Source organism: Heterodontus francisci, chromosome 43 (assembly GCF_036365525.1).
Source record: "Heterodontus francisci isolate sHetFra1 chromosome 43, sHetFra1.hap1, whole genome shotgun sequence".
Classification (NCBI taxonomy): Eukaryota; Metazoa; Chordata; class Chondrichthyes; order Heterodontiformes; family Heterodontidae; genus Heterodontus; species Heterodontus francisci.
In genome coordinates this window covers 20002362-20022812 of record NC_090413.1, presented here as the reverse complement: position 1 = coordinate 20022812, position 20451 = coordinate 20002362, and the positions used below count along the sequence as shown (strand labels likewise).

The 20451-nt window shown below is 44.2% G+C and overlaps 1 protein-coding gene across 6 annotated transcripts in view; it reads left to right on the top strand.

The window, feature by feature from the left end:
* Window positions 1-20451, top strand: part of LOC137355680 (dedicator of cytokinesis protein 7-like) — a 158298-nt gene that overhangs the window by 32441 nt on the left and 105406 nt on the right. For all 6 annotated transcript variants that reach the window (XM_068021107.1, XM_068021106.1, XM_068021105.1 and 3 more), the window contains exons 2-11: window positions 2814-2904; window positions 7656-7831; window positions 8799-8867; window positions 10582-10708; window positions 13043-13255; window positions 16426-16511; window positions 17821-17887; window positions 18604-18753; window positions 18930-19010; window positions 20277-20433. In XM_068021107.1, coding sequence (XP_067877208.1) covers window positions 2814-2904; window positions 7656-7831; window positions 8799-8867; window positions 10582-10708; window positions 13043-13255; window positions 16426-16511; window positions 17821-17887; window positions 18604-18753; window positions 18930-19010; window positions 20277-20433 — 1217 coding nt within the window. The remainder of the gene's footprint in view (window positions 1-2813; window positions 2905-7655; window positions 7832-8798; window positions 8868-10581; window positions 10709-13042; window positions 13256-16425; window positions 16512-17820; window positions 17888-18603; window positions 18754-18929; window positions 19011-20276; window positions 20434-20451) is intronic.

Below are 20451 nucleotides of genomic sequence, written 5' to 3'. Positions count from 1 at the left end.
CATTGAGAGGGGTAGAAGAAGTGAGAGACTTTGGAGTGCATGTCCACAGGTCCCTGAAGGTGGCAGGACAGGTAGATAGAATGGTGAAGAAGGCATATGGAATGCTTTCCTTTATTGGCCGAGGTATAGAATACAAAAGCAAAGATGTAATGCTGGAACTGTATAAAACGCTGGTTAGGCCACAGCTGGAGTATTGCGTACAGTTCTGGTCACCACATTACAGGAATGACAGAATTGCTCTGGAAAGAGTACAGAGGAGATTCACAAGAATGTTGCCAGGGCTTGAAAGTTGCAGCTATGAAGAAAGATTGGATTGGCTAGGGTTGTTTTCCTTAGAACAGAGGAGACTGAGGGGTGACTTCATTGAGGTGTACAAAATTATGAGGGGCCTCGTTAGAGTAGGCAGGAAGGACCTGTTTCCCCTAGCAGAGGAGTCAATTACCAGGGGTCACAGACTTAAGGTGATTAGTAGAAGGATTAGAGGGGACAGGACGAAAAACGTTTTCATCCAGAGGATGGTGGGTGTCCGGAATCCACTGTCTGGGTCGGTGGTGGAGCCGGAAACTCTCGACTCATTTAAAAGGTACCTGCACCTGAAGTGCTGTAATCTGCAAAACTACGGACCAGGTGCTGGAAGGTGGGATTAGATTGGATGCTAGTTTTGTTTTTAGCCAGCACAGACATGATGGGCTGAATGGCCTCCTTCTGTGCTGTAACGTTTCTATGGTTTTCTAACTCCACTCACTTCCTCCAAATAAAAGGCGTTGCAGTGGGTACTCGCATGAGTCCTAGTTATGCCTGTTTTTTGTGGGGTATATCGAACATTCTTTGTTCCTGTCCTACTCGGGTCTTTCTCCCAACTCTTTTTTCCAGTACGTTGATGACTGTATCAGTGCTGTTTTCTGCTCTCGCCCCAAACTGGAAAACCTCTTCAACTTTGCTTCCAATTTCCACTGTTCTGTCTCCTTCACGTGATCCACCTTCAACACTTCCCTTCCCTTCTTCGACTTCTCTGTCTCCATCTCAGGGGATAGGCTGTCTACTAATATTCGTTATAAGCCCACCGATTCCCACAGCTACCTAAACACACTTCCTCACACCCAGCCTCCTGTAAGGACTCCATTCCATTCTCCCAGTTTCTTCGTTGCATCTGTTCTGATAATGCAATATTCCACAACAGCACTTCTGATATGTCTTTTTTCCTCAAAAGAGGATTTATCGGCACTGTGGTTGACAGGGCCTTTGACCGTGTCCAACCCATTCCCCTCCCAGAACTGCAACAGGGTTCCCTTTATCCTCACATTTCACCCTACCAGCCGCCACATCCAAAGGATCATCCTCCACCATTTCCACCACCTCCAACATGATGCCACCACCAAACGCCTCTTCCCCTCCCCTCCCTTGTCAGCATTCCGAAGGGGATGTTCCCTCTGCGACACCCTGGTCCACTCCTCCATCACCCCAACACCTTGTCCCCTTCCCACAGCACCTTACCATGCACTAGCAGGAGCTGTAATACCTGTCCTTTTACCTCCTCTCTCCTCACCATCCAAGTTCCCGAACATTCCTTCCAGGTGAAGCAGCGATTTACTTGTACTTCGTTCAATTTAGTATACTGTATTTGCCGCTCACAATACGGTTGCCTCTACATTGGGGAGATCTAACACAGATTGGGTGACCGCTTTGCGGAACGCCTCCACTCAGTCCACAAGCATGACCCCAGGCTTCCAGTTGCTTGCTGTTTTAATTCACCACCCTGTTCTCACGCCCACATTTCTATCCTTGGCCTGCTGCAGTGTCCCAGTGAGCCTCAATGCAAGTTCGAGGAACAGCACCTTATCTTCCGATCAGGCACTGTACAGTCTTCTGGACTCAACACTGAGTTCAACAAATTCAGAGCACGACTGCCATTTGTTTGTTTATTTGTTATTTTTTAAGCATGTCCCTGTCTTAAACTTGGTTTTCATGTTTTTGCTTTCAGACAGAGCTGTAATTATTCTGCCACACTGTCTGGACTGATACTTTGTCTTATACTACAACCACTACCACTGCCTTTGCCTTTTGTTCTGTGACATCTCTGTCATTTAATCTCTCCTGCCTTCTGCCCTATCACACACTTTCCCTTTTGATTTTCTTCCTCCCTCCCCCACTCCACTTGCTGAAAGCCTATTACATTTCTAACCTTTGCCTGTTCTGATGAAAGGTCACAGACCTGAAACGATAACTCTGTTTCTCTCTTCACAGATGCTGCCAGATCTGCTGAGTATTTCCAGCACTTTCTGTTTTCATCTTATTCTTGATTCTCCCTGGTCATTATTATAAATGTAAACTATTGCGTCTAACCTTAACCACAGAGAAGTCTATATGCCTTTGATGTTTGTACAGGAGAGTACCTGATCTCTGGCAGCCTGGAGATTTGCTGAGCTTAGTATATAGAATTTACAGCACAGAAACAGGCTATTTGGCCCAACTGGTGTTTATGCTCCACACAAAGTTGTTTCAATCAGTGTATCGGGAAGGGAAAGGTATTCCAGCTGCTACACTTCCTTGTACATCGCGGCATCTAGTGTAGAGGACCATGGCGTGAGTCATAAAAGACTGGGCTGCTGCAGAGCTTTTAAGCAGTGCTGAGTTATATGGCCACAAATTCAGAGCAGGGAGAGGTCTTCACAAAGAGCTTCTCTATTTACTCTGGCTTCATGTCAGAAGTTTTCATGATCATCCTACAGAACTCTGACCTTGGTGTTGGCTCACTGAATCTGACCTTGTCATATTGACAATTTGTTTGAATGAGTTTCACATTCTCTTTTCAGGACCGTGGCAGCTGAAGTCCGGAAGCAAGTGTCCAGCCAATATAGCGGCTCGCCGCAGCTGTCCAAGAAACGCAGTGGCTCCCATCAGTTGGTGAGTACACAGCTGTTCCAACATAACCCTGTGAGTCTGACACAAGGCTGTACCAGATTGTTGGTAGAGAGAAAGAGAAAACAAATTAAAGTCAGCTCCTTCAATATAAACAGCTCTGCCAGTAGGAAAATACAACAGTAAACACAGGACTATTCTTTTAAGCAGCACCAGAGGGGGCATGAAAAATCACTGTCAGATAAGATAAAGGAAAATCCCAAGGCGTTTTATAGGTATTTAAGGGCAGAAGGATAACCAGAGAAAAAGTGGGGCCCATTAGAGATCAAAGAGGCAATCTGTGTGTGGAGCCGGAGGACATAGGTCAGGTTTTGAATCATTACTTTTCATCTTGTTCACTATGGAGAGGGACCATGTAGGTGTAGTGATCAGGGAGGGGGATTGTGATATACTTGATCAAATTAGCATTGGAAAGGAGGAAGTATTAGCTGTATTGGCGGGCTTAAAAGTGGATAAATCCTCAGGCCCAGATGAGATGTATCCCAGGCTGCTATGTGAGGCAAGGGAGGAGATAGCAGGGGCTCTGACACAAATTTTCAAATCCTCTCTGGCCACAGGAGAGGTACCAGAGGACTGGAGAACAGCGAATGTGGTACCATTATTCAAGAAAGGTAGTAGGGATAAAACAGTTAATTATAGGCCTGTGAGTCTAACGTCAGTGGTAGGGAAACTATTGGAAAAAATTTTGAGAGACAGGATTAATCTCCACTTGGAGAGGCAGGGATTAATCAGGGATAGTCAGCATGGCTTTGTCAGGGGGAGATCATATCTAACAAATTTGATTGAATTTTTCGAGGAGGTGACTAGATGTGTAGATGAGGGTAAAGCAGTTGATGTAGTCTGCATGGACTTCAGTAAGGCTTTTGATAAGGTTGGGAGACTGGTTAAGAAGGTAGGAGCCCAGGGAATCCAGGGTAATTTGGCAAATAGGATTCAAAATTGGCTTAGTGGCAGGAGGCAGAGGGTGATGGTCGAGGGTTATTTTTATTTTTGCGACTGGAGGCCTGTGACCAGTGCGGTACCGCAGGGATCGGTGCTGGGACCCTTGCTGTTTGTAGTGTACATTAATGATTTAGATGTGAATATAGGAGGTAAGTTCGCAGATGACATGAAAATTGGTGGTGTCGTAAATAGTGTGGAGGAAAGTCTTAGATTACAGGACGATATAGATGGGCTGGTAAGATGGGCGGAGCTGTGGCAGATGGAGTTTAATCCTGAAAAGTGTGAGGTGATGCACTTTGGGAGGACTAACAAGGCAATGGAATATACAATGGATGGTAGGACCCTAGGGAGTACAGAGGGTCAGAGGGACCTTGGGGTGCTTGTCCATAGATCACTGAAGGCAGCAGCACAGGTAGATAAGATGGTTCGGAAGGCATATGGGATACTTGCCTTCATTAGCCGAGGCATAGAATATAAGAGCAGGGAGGTTATGATGGAGCTGTATAGAACGCTGGTCACACAACTTGAGATAAGATCCCTCCAATGTAACCCATAATCTTTCTGCACCTTCATTTGTGAGTGTGTGCACACACGTAAGTGTGCACATGCGTGCATGTGCGGTTTGAGAGGGGTATATAACAGAAATCTCTTGTGTGAACTAGTACGTTTACACCACTGGGTTAGTCTAAATCCCTTTTTTTACTGTTGACAGTTACTTGAACGAAGTTTGACGCCCATCAGTTTTTGCACATGGTTGACTTTGGTTATATTCTTTCACTCTTCCCATATTGTTTTCCCTTCCTCTCTAGGTTTTCCTGCATTGCAGACCCTTCCTCAGTCAAGTCAGTAAGGCAGCAACTTGTCTGAGGTTGCCAGTTCGAGCTGATTGAGGGACAGTTTTGTACTGCATACCCATGTCCACAAGGATTAAGCTTGCCCAGGCTTTAAGAGCCTTAGTGCCAGCACATAGAGGAGACTTTTTGTCCCATCAGTTTGAGTTGGATTTGACTCCAGGTCCCAGAGTGTCTAACCCATTATACCCTGCACACCCCGCCCAATGCCCCCCGCAAAGAGGCTGTAGTTTTAGTGCCCTCACTGCTCAGTTTGTTTTGGAGAAAAATGTACGTTTTGTTACATTCCATCATGACCCAAGAATCACTCCTTGGGACCCCTGGGCTACTGTACTAACATTAGGTTGCAGAAATTTCTGTGTAAATTGGCAGGAAGCAGTAAGCTCCAGACAATGAGCTTATTGTAGTCTGTTTCCTAGTTTGTTTGCTTGAAGCTGGACAGAAAAAATATTGACCCCATTGATATTCCTGCAACTGGCATGCCTTAGACTGATATGTTTTCCCAATCCTCCTGCCACACAAAGGTGCAGTTTGCTATTTTACCATTGCTGTGTGATATTCAGTACCATCCATTTGAGGGACAGGCTAACTGCGTCCAGAAGGAATTCAGGATCCCACTGTATTTGCTACATTGCATCCCTTTCTACAGAACTTTGGGAAGTGCCAACTAACGGGGAATCTGTGCCCCACTTGCGTCCACTCAGTCCTCTGTCAAGGTGGTCCAGTTTGTGGACGTTGTGCATACTGGAGTCAGTTAGCTTGAGACTGGAACAGTTCGTTTGAAGTCGAGTGCTTTGGTCTTGTAGCTTTTGGACTGACTGTCAGTGGAGGTTAGGACGCCAACTCATAGCTCTCTAGCTGTTTTCAGCTCCAGTTCATGAGGTTGTAGGTCATCATGAGGTGCTTGATGTTTTCCTTCCTGTAGCTGGAAAGTGTCCTTTGTTTGCTGGTTGGACTTAGTTCTGCGATGCAGCCTGTGAGGGAGGGAGGAAGTGAGTGAGCGAGTGATGAACTGCATTATTTCACTCACTTTCTCACTCTGAGTCTTAGTAAAGAGGTGAAATTGTGACATTCTGCTCCTACGCGCATATAGCAACCAGACCGGATGTGGGCAACAGCTAATGATGTGTAGGTTTACAGTGTGGTTCCCAAAGGAAGCCATCGAACCACAAGTTTCGTTTTTTTTTTCTTTCTTCATTCATTGGATGTCTGTGTCGCTGGCTAGGCCAGCATTAATTGCTGATCCTTAATTACCCTTGAGAAGGTGGTGGTGAACCACCTTCTTGAACTGCTGCAGTTCATGTGACGAAGATACTCCCACAGTGTTGTTAGGTTGGGATTTCCAGAATTTTGACCCAGCGATAGTGAAGGAACTTTTTCAAGTCCGTATGGTGTGTGACTTGAAGAGGACCTTGCAGGTGGTGGTGTTCCCTTGCACCTGCTGCCCTTGATCCTCTAAGTGATAGAGGTGCTGTTGAAGAAGCTTTGGTGACATCTTAAAAATTTCATTTAATGTTTTGCGCTCATTGAGCTAATGGAAGTTAGTGGCTGGGGAAGGGAAGTCTAAATGTTTTGATCAGTTTTATTGCCATATAAAATAAATGGGTATTGCCAATGGTAAATTAATGCTGTACGGATAGTCCAGGCTTCAGTGTTAGCGTAAAACGCTCCCGGGGTAGGTACAGCACAGATTAGATAGAGACAAGCACTGTCCCATGAAACATTCTTAGGCAGATCCACCAAGAGCAAAGCCCCTCCTATACTGTCCCATCAGACACACTCAAGGGTATAGCACAAGTTAGATACGGAAGAAAGCTTCCTGCACACTGTCCCAACCTTAGAAAAATTATAGTGTATATTTTTCCTATTTCCTGCATCTGTAGCCTGCCATTGAATTGTTAATTAAGGGAGGTTCTGGGCATGTCGACATGAGGAACAGGGAGTGCACAAAGCCATATCATGTGGAGTCCCTACTGACAGCTGACAAAAGATACATTGTATCTCATCAGTTAGTCTGGATTTGAACCAGAATACGAGTGATGAAAGCTGACATCAAAACTATTTCAGTCCTCAGATCATTATTTTAAAACTTGAGATGTTTATATTCAGTAAGCAGGTAACTGGAGAGTCTAATCACTGGAATCTGCACTTCCCCACATTCCCCCATCATGGTGTGGGTAGAGAATTCCAAGATATTGACTGATCAACAATGAAGGAATGGTAATATAGAACAGGATCATAGAGGCTATTCAGCCCGTTGAGCTCATGCCAGTTCTTTGTAAGAGCAATTTAGCTAGTCCCCGTAGCCCTGTGTATTTTTTTCCTTCAATTGCTTATCCAATTCCCTTTTGAAAGTCATGATTGAATTTGCCTCCATAACCTTTCAGGGAGTGCATTACAATCCATAACCACTTACTGCATTAAAAAAAAGTTTTTCTTCATGTCCAAGTCAAGATGATGTGTAACTTAGGTGGTAGAGGCCACAGGAGAAGGAGATGCTGCTATAATCAGCTTGGTGAGTTGCTCAGTGCATCCTGTAATTTGTACATGCTGCTGCCACAGTACACTGGTGGTCAAGGGAGTGGATATTGAGTCCAGTGGCAGGGACGCTGATAAAGTTGTTTCCATCATAGACCGGTAGCCAGCAGCCCTTTAACCAACAGTAATACCTGCTAGGCCATTCAGCTCCTTGAGCCTGTCCCACTGTTCAGTTAAATCTTGGCAGATCTGTATCAACTCCATCTGACTGCCTTGGTTCTGTAACCCTTAATACCCTTGCCTTAACAAGAACAACGCTCACAATGCTCTCTCTCCTTTCAAACTTAAACTGTCATTGTACTCATTGGTGTTTATCATTACAAGTGAACAGAACGATAAATTCACACGATGCTATTGCACTTTTCTGAAATCCCTGTGACATCGTGTATCTACCATTCCTCACAGGTACCCCTTTCTGAAGTGGTGGAGCCCGTAGACTTTGAGGAGTACCTGACTACACATCCCCCAGCCCCAGAACCAGGCCCACTCCGAGAACTACTTGAGTTTCCTGCAGACGATATTGAGGTGGTCTACGAGCCGCGAGAATGTCGAACTGTGGAACCCGGGGTTCCCGAGGAAGTGTGAGTATTCTTGCATGTTTGTAGTAAGGTCTTGATCCGTGGAACAACAATTGAAAAAGAAATTCACCGTTTAGTCCATTCACGTTCTCCCTGCACAGGGCCACGGAATGTATTGCTATCTGCTCTCTTTGGCACTTAATTAACCAGCAGCAGGAGCCCAGCTGAAGTATGGTGAGCCAGATGGTGTCAGGTTTATTCTTGGCCCTGGCACGGAACGCCTCATTTCTTCCCACCACACGAGCAATATACCCTACTCTCTACCTCTGTAACCTTCTCCAACGCTGCAACCCCGAGATCTATGCACTCCTACAATTCCTGCCTCTTGCGCATCACCGATTTTAATTGCTGCACCATTGGTGGCCGTGCCTTCAGCTGCCGAGGCCTAAACTCTGGAACTTCCTCCATAAACCACTGTGCCTTTCTACCTCTCTCTCCTCTTTTGACGCTCCTTAAGATCTACCTTTTGACCAAGGTTTTGGTTATCTGTCCTTATGTGGCTCGATGCTAAATTTTGTTTAATAATCACTCCTGTGAAGTTCCTTGGGATGTTTAGCTACACTAAAGGCACTATATAAGTGTAAGTTGTTGAAGCAAACCAGCTTATACGATACAAAGTCCCAGTACCTGCAGGATGGGAATAGGGCGCACAAGTGGATAGGCTACCCTAATAGTCATGTAAGAACTTGAAGTTAAATTTGGTGTCAAAATTGTAGCACTCTGATGGGAGCCAGTGCGTAAACTTCAAAGATGGGAATTCAAATGCTGGTCTTCTAGTTAGGCAGCCAGTGCTCTGGTATGGTGTTTCATTAAAAGATCCGATGAGTGAAGGCCCGGTAACTTTAAGTCCCAACTGGAGCAGTAGCTTGGCAGATTGGTCTTTGACAAACAGTGAATAAGATTATGTGTTGACCCAGGATTGTCTGTAACTATTGTATTTACATGAAATATTCTATCCATTCTTTTTCAGGGGAATGGACCTTCGTGTGAGGGATGCAGTACAGATATACACCGAAGACTGGGTCATTGTTCACAGAAAGTGGGTTTCTTGTGGTTTATCTTTGTACTTTTGTTAATTGGTTGAGTTTGCTCTGCTTGTTTATTGCTGAAGTATTTGTTTTGCTGTAGAGTGAAATGCAGCACTGAGGAAGCTGGATGGCCAGCTAACTTTTAGGAAGATAATGAAGAGGGCAGAAGTGAGATTGGAGAATAAGAGACGCTTTGATATTTCAAGGATTTGGTCCACTCCTAATTTTGTATCTGTAAAATATTAAAACTGAAAAGGCTGAACCATTGGGATTTGTGAACGTAGGGGTGTTAATTTGAAAGCAAACAGCCCTATGTTATCATCTTTCATCATAGTTCAACATTTTGAGCTCAATAAAATGCTTGTTCAGGTGATGAGAGAACCAGATCTACACATCATAGCACCTTGTGTAACCCCAGATACTGAAGCAGTCCGTGTAGAAATGCAGCAAGACCTGGACAATATCCAGGCTTGGGCTGATTAGTGGCGAGTAACATTCGCACCACACAAGTGCCAGGCATTGACTATCTCGAACAAGAGAGAATCTAACCATCTCCCCTTGATATTCAATGGCACTACGATCGCTGAATCCACCACTGTCAACACCCTGGGGGTTACCATTGACCAGAAACAGAACCGGAGTAGCCATATAAAGGTTGTGACTACAAGAGCAGGTCAGAGGCTAGGAATCCTGCGGCGAATAACTCACCTCCTGACTTCCCAAAGCCTGTCCACCATCTACAAGGCACAAGTCAGGAGTGTGATGGAATACTCTCCACTTGCCTGGATGGGTGCAGCTCCAACAACACTCAAGAAGCTCGACACCATCCAGGACAAAGCAGCCCGCTTGATTGGCACACCATCCACAAACATTCACTCCCTCCACCACCGACACACAGTGGCAGCAGTGTGTACCATCTACAAGATGCACTGCAGAAACACACCAAAGCTCTTTCGACAGCACCTTCCAAAATCCACGACCTCTACCACCTAGAAGGACAAGGGCAGCAGTTGCATGGGAACACCACCACCTGCAAATTCCCCTCCAAGCCGCACACCATCCTGACTTGGAACTATATCGCCGTTCCTTCGCTGTCGCTGGGTCATATTCCTGAAACTCCCTTTCTAATAGCACTGTGAGTGACTGCGGCGGTTCAAGAAGGCAGCTCACCACCACCTTCTCAAGGGCAATTAGGGATGGGCAATAAATGGTGGCCTAGCCTAGTGTAGGCGATGATTGTAGTGGCTATAGCCCTATAACTTCTGCTGATCCAGTTAAAATTAACTTTAATTCTTAATTTCAAAATTTGCGCTAATTCTTCAACATTATTTTTCCAGTAAGTCAAGAACCTTACACCTCAACATTCAGTTGCTTGTGACATATGAGCCTGACTTTACTCAGCTTCATCACTAGCAGTTTTCATTTTCAGACAAACAGCAGTGATCAGCAGTTTTACCGTTATGTTTGAGAACATTTCCTAGCTGTAAACAGGGTCTTCAATAATTACATTCAGTGAGCACAAATAAACAGTGGCCACAACGCTCCTCAATTTCAATTCCTTGATAGTGTTCCTGCCTCTTAACTTTCTTTTACTTTAGAGAAGTCAAGGCTGAGAAAAGGTCATTGACCCATTCTACCCAGATTCTGAGTGAGTCCCTTGATTGTTCTGGCCTCCTCCTCTTTCACTGTTGTGTAACCTTGTATTTGATTTTTATTTGGAAAAAGGTACCAAAATCTGAGCACTGCATTTAACTCCAACACTTTGGAGAAGCAGCGGGAGAGGCAGCGGGGCCTGCCCAAGCAGATCTTCGAGTCTGAAGTTGTTGATGACCGAGGGAGCCAGGACGATCAGGTATTTTAGAGGGAGGAAGTGTTGGGTATTCTAAAAGGCATTAAGGTGGACAAGTCCCCAGGTCCGGATGGGATCTATCCCAGGTTACTGTGGGAAGCGAGAGAGGAAATAGTTGGGGCCTTAACAGATATCTTTGCAACATCCTTAAACACGGGTGAGGTCCCGGAGGACTGGAGAATTGCTAATGTTGTCCCCTTGTTTAAGAAGGGTAGCAGGGATAATCCAGGTAATTATAGACATGTGAGCCTGACGTCAGTGGTAGGGAAGCTGCTGGAGAAGATACTGAGGGATAGGATCTATTCCCATCTGGAAGAAAATGGGCTTATCAGTGATAGGCAACATGGTTTTGTGCAGGGAAGGTCATGTCTTACCAACTTAATAGAATTCTTTGAGGAAGTGACAAAGTTGATTGATGAGGGAAAGGCTGTAGATGTCATATACATGGACTTCAGTAAGGCGTTTGATAAGGTTCCCCATGGTAGGCTGATGGAGAAAGTGAAGGCGCATGGGGTCCAAGGTGTACTAGCTAGATGGATAAAGAACTGGCTGGGCAACAGGAGACAGAGAGTAGCAGTGGAAGGGAGTTTCTCAAAATGGAGACGTGTGACCAGTGGTGTTCCACAGGGATCCGTGCTGGGACCACTGTTGTTTGTGATATACATAAATGATTTGGAGGAAAGTATAGGTGGTCTGATTAGCAAGTTTGCAGATGACACTAAGATTGGTGGAGTAGCAGATAGTGAAGGGGACTGTCAGAGAATACAGCAGAATATAGATAGACTGGACAGTTGGGCAGAGAAATGGCAGATGGAGTTCAATCAGGGCAAATGCGAGGTGATGCATTTTGGAAGATCCAATTCAAGAGTGAACTATACAGTAAATGGAAAAGTCCTGGGGAAAATTGATGTCCAGAGAGATTTGGGTGTTCAGGTCCATTGTTCCCTGAAGGTGGCAACGCAGGTCAATAGAGTGGTCAAGAAGGCATACGGCATGCTTTCCTTCATCGGACGGGGTATTGAGTACAAGAGTTGGCAGGTCATGTTACAGTTGTATAGGACTTTGGTTCGGCCACATTTGGAATACTGTGTGCAGTTCTGGTCGCCACATTACCAAAAGGATGTGGATGCTTTGGAGAGGGTGCAGAGGAGGTTCACCAGGATGTTGCCTGGTATGGAGGGCGCTAGCTATGAAGAGAGGTTGAGTAGATTAGGATTATTTTCATTAGAAAGACGGAGGTTGAGGGGGGACCTGATTGAGGTGTACAAAATCATGAGAGGTATAGACAGGGTGGATAGCAAGAAGCTTTTTCCCAGAGTGGGGGATTCAATTACTAGGGGTCACGAGTTCAAAGTGAGAGGGGAAAAGTTTAGGGGGGATATGCGTGGAAAGTTCTTTACGCAGAGGGTGGTGGGTGCATGGAACGCATTGCCAGCGGAGGTGGTAGACGCGGGCACGATAGCGTCTTTTAAGATGTATCTAGACAGATACATGAATGGGCAGGAAGTAAAGAGATACAGACCCTTAGAAAATAGGCGACAGGTTTAGATAGAGGATTTGGATCGGCGTAGGCTTGGAGGGCCGAAGGGCCTGTTCCTGTGCTGTAATTTTCTTTGTTCTTTGTTCTAAGGAAGAATGTTTAAATCTTATAGCTACTTCAGTGCTCTGATACAGTTTCAAGTGGGGAAGTTTACATCAGTGATAGCAAGTTCCGTACCTGAATCATACTGTCTTTCAAGGGGCCAGCAAAGACCAGCATTTCCACTACTGTGAGGAGATTCGCTCGCACCTCTGTTGCACACCTTGTGGCAGCTGGAGCAGGAGTGGCCGTGTGGCAGCTGGAGCAGGTCTCACATTTGCTTCAGAAAAACAAAATATTGCAGATGCCAGACTCTTAAATTCCTGGCAAATTGCTCAGTTACAAGTGCAATATACCATGTGAAAATCTCCAAGTCAGGCAACTCTTACAAAGGAACAATGTTGATGTTTTAGGCCTGGCTTTCAAAAGGGATTAGCAATACTTGAAAATTTGCATGGCTATGGGGAAAGGGCAGGGGAGTGGGACTAGTTGAATAGCTGTTCAAAGAACCAGTGCAGGCACAATGGGCCGAATGGGGTCCTCTACTATAATGTTCTATGATTTATAGCCCCTCAGTTCTGATGCCTGAAACGTTAACATTTTCCCCTTCTTTACTGATGCTGACTGTTCTCTAGCCTTTTCTATTATTTCACCTGCTTCCTTGGATAGGGAATGGTACCTTGCACTGCAGCGGGGCAGCAATGAGGAGCAATACTGGATAAAAGCTGCAAATGACTTGTGTCCCTGTTTGTTGGTAGGATGAGTTGAAGCGGAGGTCAGTGTCTCTGGACGACACACCACGGGGGAGCTGGGCCTCCAGTATCTTCGACCTGAAGAACTCCACTGCTGACTTGCTACTGCCCAGCCTCCTGGAGCGCACGGCCATCGAAGAAGTGGACAGACGCAATGGCGATCAGAGGAAAGAGAACCGACATCAGGAAATACTGGCACTCTTCCCATCACCAGACGAGGTAAAGCCGTTGCTGTGGGGAGGGCAGGCGGATGGGGTGGGGAGGGCAGGTGGGGGGGAGGGTGGGCAGGGGAATGGGGGTGAGGAGAAGCTCCTGTATAATCGCACTCTCTGAAGCAGGCATTGGGAATGGTCCAGTCTCTGCCACAGTCGGAGTCCTTTAGAACTCTGCCACCAGGAGTGCTGAAAAATGCTGATGGCATGGTGGAAACAGATTCAAAGTAGCTTTCCAGAGGAAATTGCATAAATATTTGAAGGAGAACAAAATTTCAGGGATATGGGGAAAGTGTGAAACTAACTGGATTGCTGTTCAAAAGAGGCCAAAGAAGACTCAATGGCCCAAATGGCCTCATTCTGTGCTGTGTTAGTCTATGATTCTATGAAATTGCAGTGATGCAGACACATTTTATTCCTCTCTCCTGAATGCACTGATTTCAGTTCTGTGGCTGCCAGCAGCCTTCAAGTACCTTGTCCAAAAGGCCATCCTTCACATGTAGCCCAGACACCTGAGGTTAGCTCCTTATTCTACTGCACGGTGCATCGAGCCAAGTCCTTTCCTGTTCTTAACCACATCTGTGCACCTGTCCAATACAACTCACCAGATAGCGATTGGGAACAGGACTCTCCGCCTGAACCCGGGGACACTGAGGCTAACTGCAGTGTTTCTACTGCCATCCCGGCTGAGATCAACTAGCAACACAAGGGCTGGTTGATCTTGGGATCTTCCTAGTCTATGTAGCTCAGTTTCACACCAGTGAATACGTTTACCCACAGCCATCAGAGATTGCCAGAGAGCTTTCGTTATGATCAAGTTCCACTTGAGAGTCAGTAACCCCCACATTAGCTTGTTTTCATGGGATTGTATTGACCAGAAGGAGCTACTCCATTTACAATCTTTCCACTCATTTCAGTGGCACACTGTCCCTACTCTGTGTGATTTGTGTATTGAAGATCCTTGGAAAGCAGCTGTAATTCTTCCCTAGTTTCACTTAGAAGATACTATCCCTCTTCTAAGGATGAGCTTAGATTTCAGCCATGATTCCTATTTGAATAACAAGAAAGGCGCAGTAACATGTTGCTTTTATCCAGACAGTGCCTGACCTCAGCCGAGGTGTTGGGAAAATGCAGATTGCTGGTGAAATGCTTCCTCGCTAGGGCAGAGGGAGGATGAAATGTCCCAAAGACATCCTCCTGCATACCCCAGCAGTTGGCTGAATAACAGCAGTGGTGAAGAGTTGGGAGCTTCTCGACCGTGGGTGTGGTCTGTGGCAGGGTTCGGAGTGCTAAAACCATTGATCAAAAAGGAAACTGAAACCATCAAAAATACCACTTCTTAAACTGCTTTGCAGAACTTTGAATTTTGTTTTCCTGCCATCTGACACTTTTTGTAATATATTTGCTGCCTTTATGAAAATCATGAGAAGAGTCTGGTTGCCCTGAATCCCACTTTTTAAAAGAGTTTATAACTCCAAGCTTCTCACTTGCCTTCCCTAACATTGGGAACTTTAGCACCACCTTGTGGACAACATAACTTGTCCTTTATTATGTACAAAAAGTGCATCTGTGCAGTCTTCCACAGTAGCAATGGTCTGGAGTGAAGGGGCCTTGTACAGTGCTTTTTCTTTGGTTAAAAATGTCTTGAATCTTCCAAATATTATTACTTCAGGATGTTGTCACAGTGTAACACAGGGTGTTACCACAGAACAGTCATATGCTGTGCTTGGTATTCCTGTCCAATTCATTGCCACCACAAGTGGAGTATCCAAAGCCTGAATACTAACGTTCTTGCATGAGGTCACAGTCACTTAGAAGAGGCATGCCATTTTCCCCCATGCCTGATGCTTTCAAAATCAGGAAAAAGCAACAATATGGAAAACTCATGACTTCACGAAAGAAACAGATGCAGAAGGTGACATAGCGATGTCTACCCTCACTGCTGATGGTATCTTGTCCTCAGCATCTAGCAGTGGTTTTCTTGCTGGCTTGTTATGAGTGGTGTCTTCCCCACAGCGCTTGTAGGTTTACTAAATGCCATTATGTCTGTTCTGAATGTTCTCAACCCAGTAGACATAAATGTGATGACTGAGAGGCACTGTTGTATCTACATAGGTAATTTTAGACATTGGATAATAATTCTGCACAATACAAGGATTTTATGGATAAATACTTTTAAAGTAAAGTGTTCCTTGACTTGTATTCCCTTTAGTTTAGAAGGTTGCGGGATGATCTATTTGAGCTGTAAAATAATAAAGGGATTTGGTAGGATAGAAAGTATATCCTTGTGACAGAATCTAGAATAAGGAGGCAGGATCTTATAATTAGAACCAAGCCCTTTATAAATGAAATCAGGAAGCAATTTTTCATAAATGGTAATGGAAGACTGTGATGCTAGGGGTTCAATTGATATTTGCAAGACTAAATTTGATATTTGTTCGCTAAGAATATCAAAGGATATGGAACAAGGGCCGGTAAATTGGAGTTGAGATACAGATCAACATTGGGGTACATGATCTAATAGAATAACAACAGGTTCGAGGAGATGAATGGCCTGCTCCTGTCTCTGTTAATTTTTCTTTATGTCCCAAATATACTACATTATAAATCTAGTTCCTGATGTTGCATTGTAACCATCAGTGAAAATGTTAGGTTTTATATTAATCGTCAGGTGTTTTTTCAGTTGGAAACTTACTCACAAATATCTAAAATCCAAATATTTTATGACTAATGCAGTGTGTGTTACTTTAAACATGACCTGCCATCTTGGATATTCAGCACTGAAGCAATTGAAAGAATAACCCAAGGGTGAGTCACAAAAAGAGCCACCATCTCACTGACCAGAATAACTCCATCCATTCCCTTGTCCCGCACTTAGTGTTTACCTCAGAAATAGTTCTCGTCCTTAGTTGATCTAAGCACTGACAATAAAAGTTTGTCAGCAGTTATATCAAGTCCTAGAAAACATATGGCACTGGGTATTTTATTGATAGTTAGTGCTGGCCTCACATCCAAATAGAACTTGCAAATAGTAAACAGTTCATGGATGTAGCCATCATGATAGAATATTCTTGATAAAGTTGTGTGATTTTCCAGATTAATCTGTTACTTTAATGGGAAGACTGACTGACTGGAGTTTTCTCAGTTACTGTGCTGATTGTATTTTTCCACTCACAGGATGAAGCAGTAGAACGATGCAGTACTCCCGAAGTCCCCAAAGAACATTTTGGACAAAGAATTCTTGTAAAATGCCTGTCGTTGAAGTAAGTAGAGTCCCTTTACAGCACGGAGTGATTGCCACACTCCCCTGCACCATGCTGAACACAAAATGGGGGTGTGTTAACCCACGGATAGTGAAATCACAGATGGGCTTGGGTAAGGCTCAATAAGTGGGGTAAGTGCTTCATGTAGCACAAATCTGAAGCGTTGACCAGTGTATTGTTTGTGATATTTCACCCAGAGTTCAGTTAGATGATTCTCCAGGAGCCCACAATAATTTTACCATTTTAAAAAAAACTTCCCAATAATAATGACATGGCGTAAACCAGATAGACTATATATTTTGCCTCCTTCCACTGCTCCTCTGCAGGCGCCACCTCATGCTAAGATTCAACTCTATGGATGCCAGCTATTTGGGTGTGTGAGCCTGGGGCAGTGAAAGTCAGCAGGTTGTTTGGCTGTGGGGTGGAGTTATTGTAGCCAGACTCAATCCTGTCCTCGCCCAGCAACCACATGCACACTTGCAGAAGTTGCTCTATAGTGCATGGAGTGGGGACCCTGACCAGGTATTTCCTAACCTCCACTCATAAACTGCTTTTGAAATGAATATTTCAAGATAAATCAAACATTCTTACTGTTACTCAGCATTCCTCTAAATATCTCTGTTCTCTACTTCACTTGCCAGTAAATCTATCAGTTTCTCTTCATACATTTTGTGCTGGTCAAGTTGAAAGATGTCAGTATTTGAATATATGAGTTTCCACTTTGTTACTGGCAATGTCAGCATCAGTCACTCCTTGGGAAGATATTGAGAAGGTTAGATGAAGAGTTAGTCTTAACCAAGTTTAACAATATGCTTCAAATCCAGTCTGAAAAATGACCAGTAACATTTTTTCTCTACCCAAGCTACTCTGGTCTTTTAGAGTGCGATTACCAAGTTAGTACTATTTGGTGCTGAACTTTGAGACTGTTGTTTCCTCTAGAAACTGGATTGAGACAGCCCAAACCCTTTTTACATGGGAGAGAGGAGTCTTGAATGCAGATCTCAGAGTTGTCTGGATGGTGTATTTCCCAGGTCCTGTGTGTGCTTAAATTCACTATTAACACCCTTACTAACATAGGCAGATGGGAGTGTGTTTGATTATTTGTGAAGGAATATTTTGCTGTGATTGTTATCCTGCACAAACAGAACAATGTTGTATTGTGCTTCAGTTTCTTGCCAGTCTATATTGGAATTTGATCGGGTTTCTGTTCATTCAAGGGACTCTCACTGTGCATTCAGTATGGTAGTAAACAATAGCAAAAGGTCTGCCTCTGAGTGACAGGTTCCTGTTTTCTTCTCTTTTATCGAAGGTTTGAAATTGAAATTGAGCCCATATTTGGGGTTCTTGCACTGTACGATGTGAAGGAAAAGAAGAAGGTAAGTGACTGCTAACAAATTCCTTCACGTATGTTTATTCACATTTTATTGTGTGTGAGAGTGGCAAGCAGGTGTGAGAAATCTGGTGCTAAGGTGGGTGAAAAAAAATAGTATTTGCTAGGAAGGGTAACTTTATTATTGGATATTACACCCAGTAATGGCCTCTACCATGTTCCTAGTCCCTTGTCAGCTGGGAAATGATCATTCATTATCTGGCTTTCTAATGTAAGCATAGTCCTCTCTAAAGGTCATTGCCAATGCTGCTCTTTCTTCAGCTGTCCCAAGGCTTTGCTCTGAGGAGGTTGTCAGTTGTTTCTTTAAGTCAGACTGCTGCTCCGCTTGTGGGGAGCCTTGACTTAATTGGTGCTAGCCAGCAACTGGTGAAGCTTATTGCAGGCAAAGCTGGAAGATACCAACATCCGCACAAATGTGAGAATTGAACTTGTAACCAGGTAACTTAAGGTCAGATTCCCACAGGAATTACCTGGTATAATTGTCATAAAAAGACACATGTCAGGTTAGTTCAGGTGTTTTAGAGTATTGTAGCTCGTACATTGTATTGTACATAGTCACATGGAAGGACAGTTTACTGTCTCTGTATAGGAACCCGTTTATGGTCTAGTGTAGTCCCTACTTGAGGTTAGCCAGTGATTGGAATGTAGCTTTTTGAATCTTTTTGTTTAATCTAACAACAGTTCTTCTGCCGTTCACTGTAGATTTCTGAAAACTTCTATTTCGATTTGAATTCTGACCAAATGAAGGGCTTGCTCCGCCCTCATATTCCCCATGTTGCTATATCGACGTTGGCCAGATCTACCATCTTCTCTATAACATATCCTTCCGCTGACATATTCCTGGTAATTAAGGTAAGGATTAAGCTTCCCTGTAAAATATGTTTTTTTTAGTACTTCCTTTTAAACTGTCGATTTTAAAAATGTTACATTGACATTTACTGAGTTCCCCTTTGAAGTTGCTGGTCTTTTTTGGTGTATTTAATCTGGAACAGTCCTCAATTTGTGCATGATGCTTCTTCCCATTGCAGCTTGAAAAGGTTCTGCAGCAGGGTGACATTGGGGAGTGCGCTGAACCCTACATGGTTATGAAGGAGTCTGATTCCGCCAAGGTGAGCTGAATATGAGCCTTTCTAATCATCAGTCACTTTGGAAAATTCTTAATATAATTTATCTGCTGCTAGAAATTTCAGTGTGAAAGTGAATGGCATCGCAGTTGTTTAGTATGTATATAGAGGTGCTGTAATTGAAACATATAAAATTCTTAATGGGCTTGTCAGGGTAGAGGTTGGGAGATGTTTCCCCTGGCTGGAGAGTGCAGAAGTAGGGGTCACAGTTCCAGGATAAGGGGTTGGCCATTTAGGGCTGAAATGAGGAGAAATTTCTTCACTTGGGGAGTTACGAATCTTTGTAATTCTCTACCCCAGAGAGGTATGGATGCTCAACCATTGGGTATATTCAAGACGAGATCGATAGATTTTTGGATACAAAGGGAATGGAGGGATATGGGAATAGTGAGGGAAGGTGGAGTTGAGGTAGAAGAACAGCCGTGATCATATTGAGTGACGGAGCAAGCTCGAAGGGCCAAATAGCCTAATCCTGCTCCTATTTCTTATGTTCTTGTATTGATAATATTATAATGGTTTTAGCTGAGTAGTGAGGCCAAGAATGGAATCTCAGGTTGTGGCGAATTGCAGCATAATTCAGTGTTCTAATGCTACACTACTTTAACTTTTTTACTACTGCAATACTTTGTGTCATAAAGCTAAATGCTCACCTTGATATAATACACTTTTACAGTATCACGCTGTTGCTTCCAGACCCTCTTTCTAGCATAGATCAGTTTGTAGCATTTACCTCATGAGTTGGGAGGAGATGAGTTCAAGGCCCGTGTGGTCCTGATTGGAGTGTTGCATTGTCAGAGATCCCTTCCTCACCGTGACCTGTTCCAGCAGTTCAGTTGGGCATTAAAGATCCCATGCCACTATTCAGAGAAGAGCAGGGCATTCTCCCAACATTCATCCCTCACCCAACACTACCAGATGCAGGTTAATTGGTCAGTCATCTCATTACTAAATGTGGGATTTTGCTGTGCACATAATGGCTGCTGAATTTACCTTCATAACTAGTCACTATTTCACAAGTGAAATATTTCTAAGGGAATGGTGTTTTATGAAATACAGTTCTTTGCTGTCCTTCTAGTTCTCTGTCATTTTCAATGCTCCCTTTTCTTTATCTGTCTGTTTGTGTCTCTGTCTTTCCCCCCTGCCCCCACCCCCCACTATCTTGCTGCGTGTTGTTCCCTTTCGCACTCTTGGCATGCTTATCTGGAGCTGACTGTTGAACACACTTTTCCCTTGTGTGTGTCACCTGCCCAGCACAAGGAAAAGGTGGAGAAGTTGAAGAATCAGGCAGAGCAGTTCTGCAACAAGTTGGGTAAATTCCGAATGCCTTTTGCCTGGACCGCCATCCACCTCATGAACATTGTGAGCAGTGCCGGGAGCCTGGAGCGTGATTCCTCAGACCTGGAAAACGGTGAGATACTGCATGTAA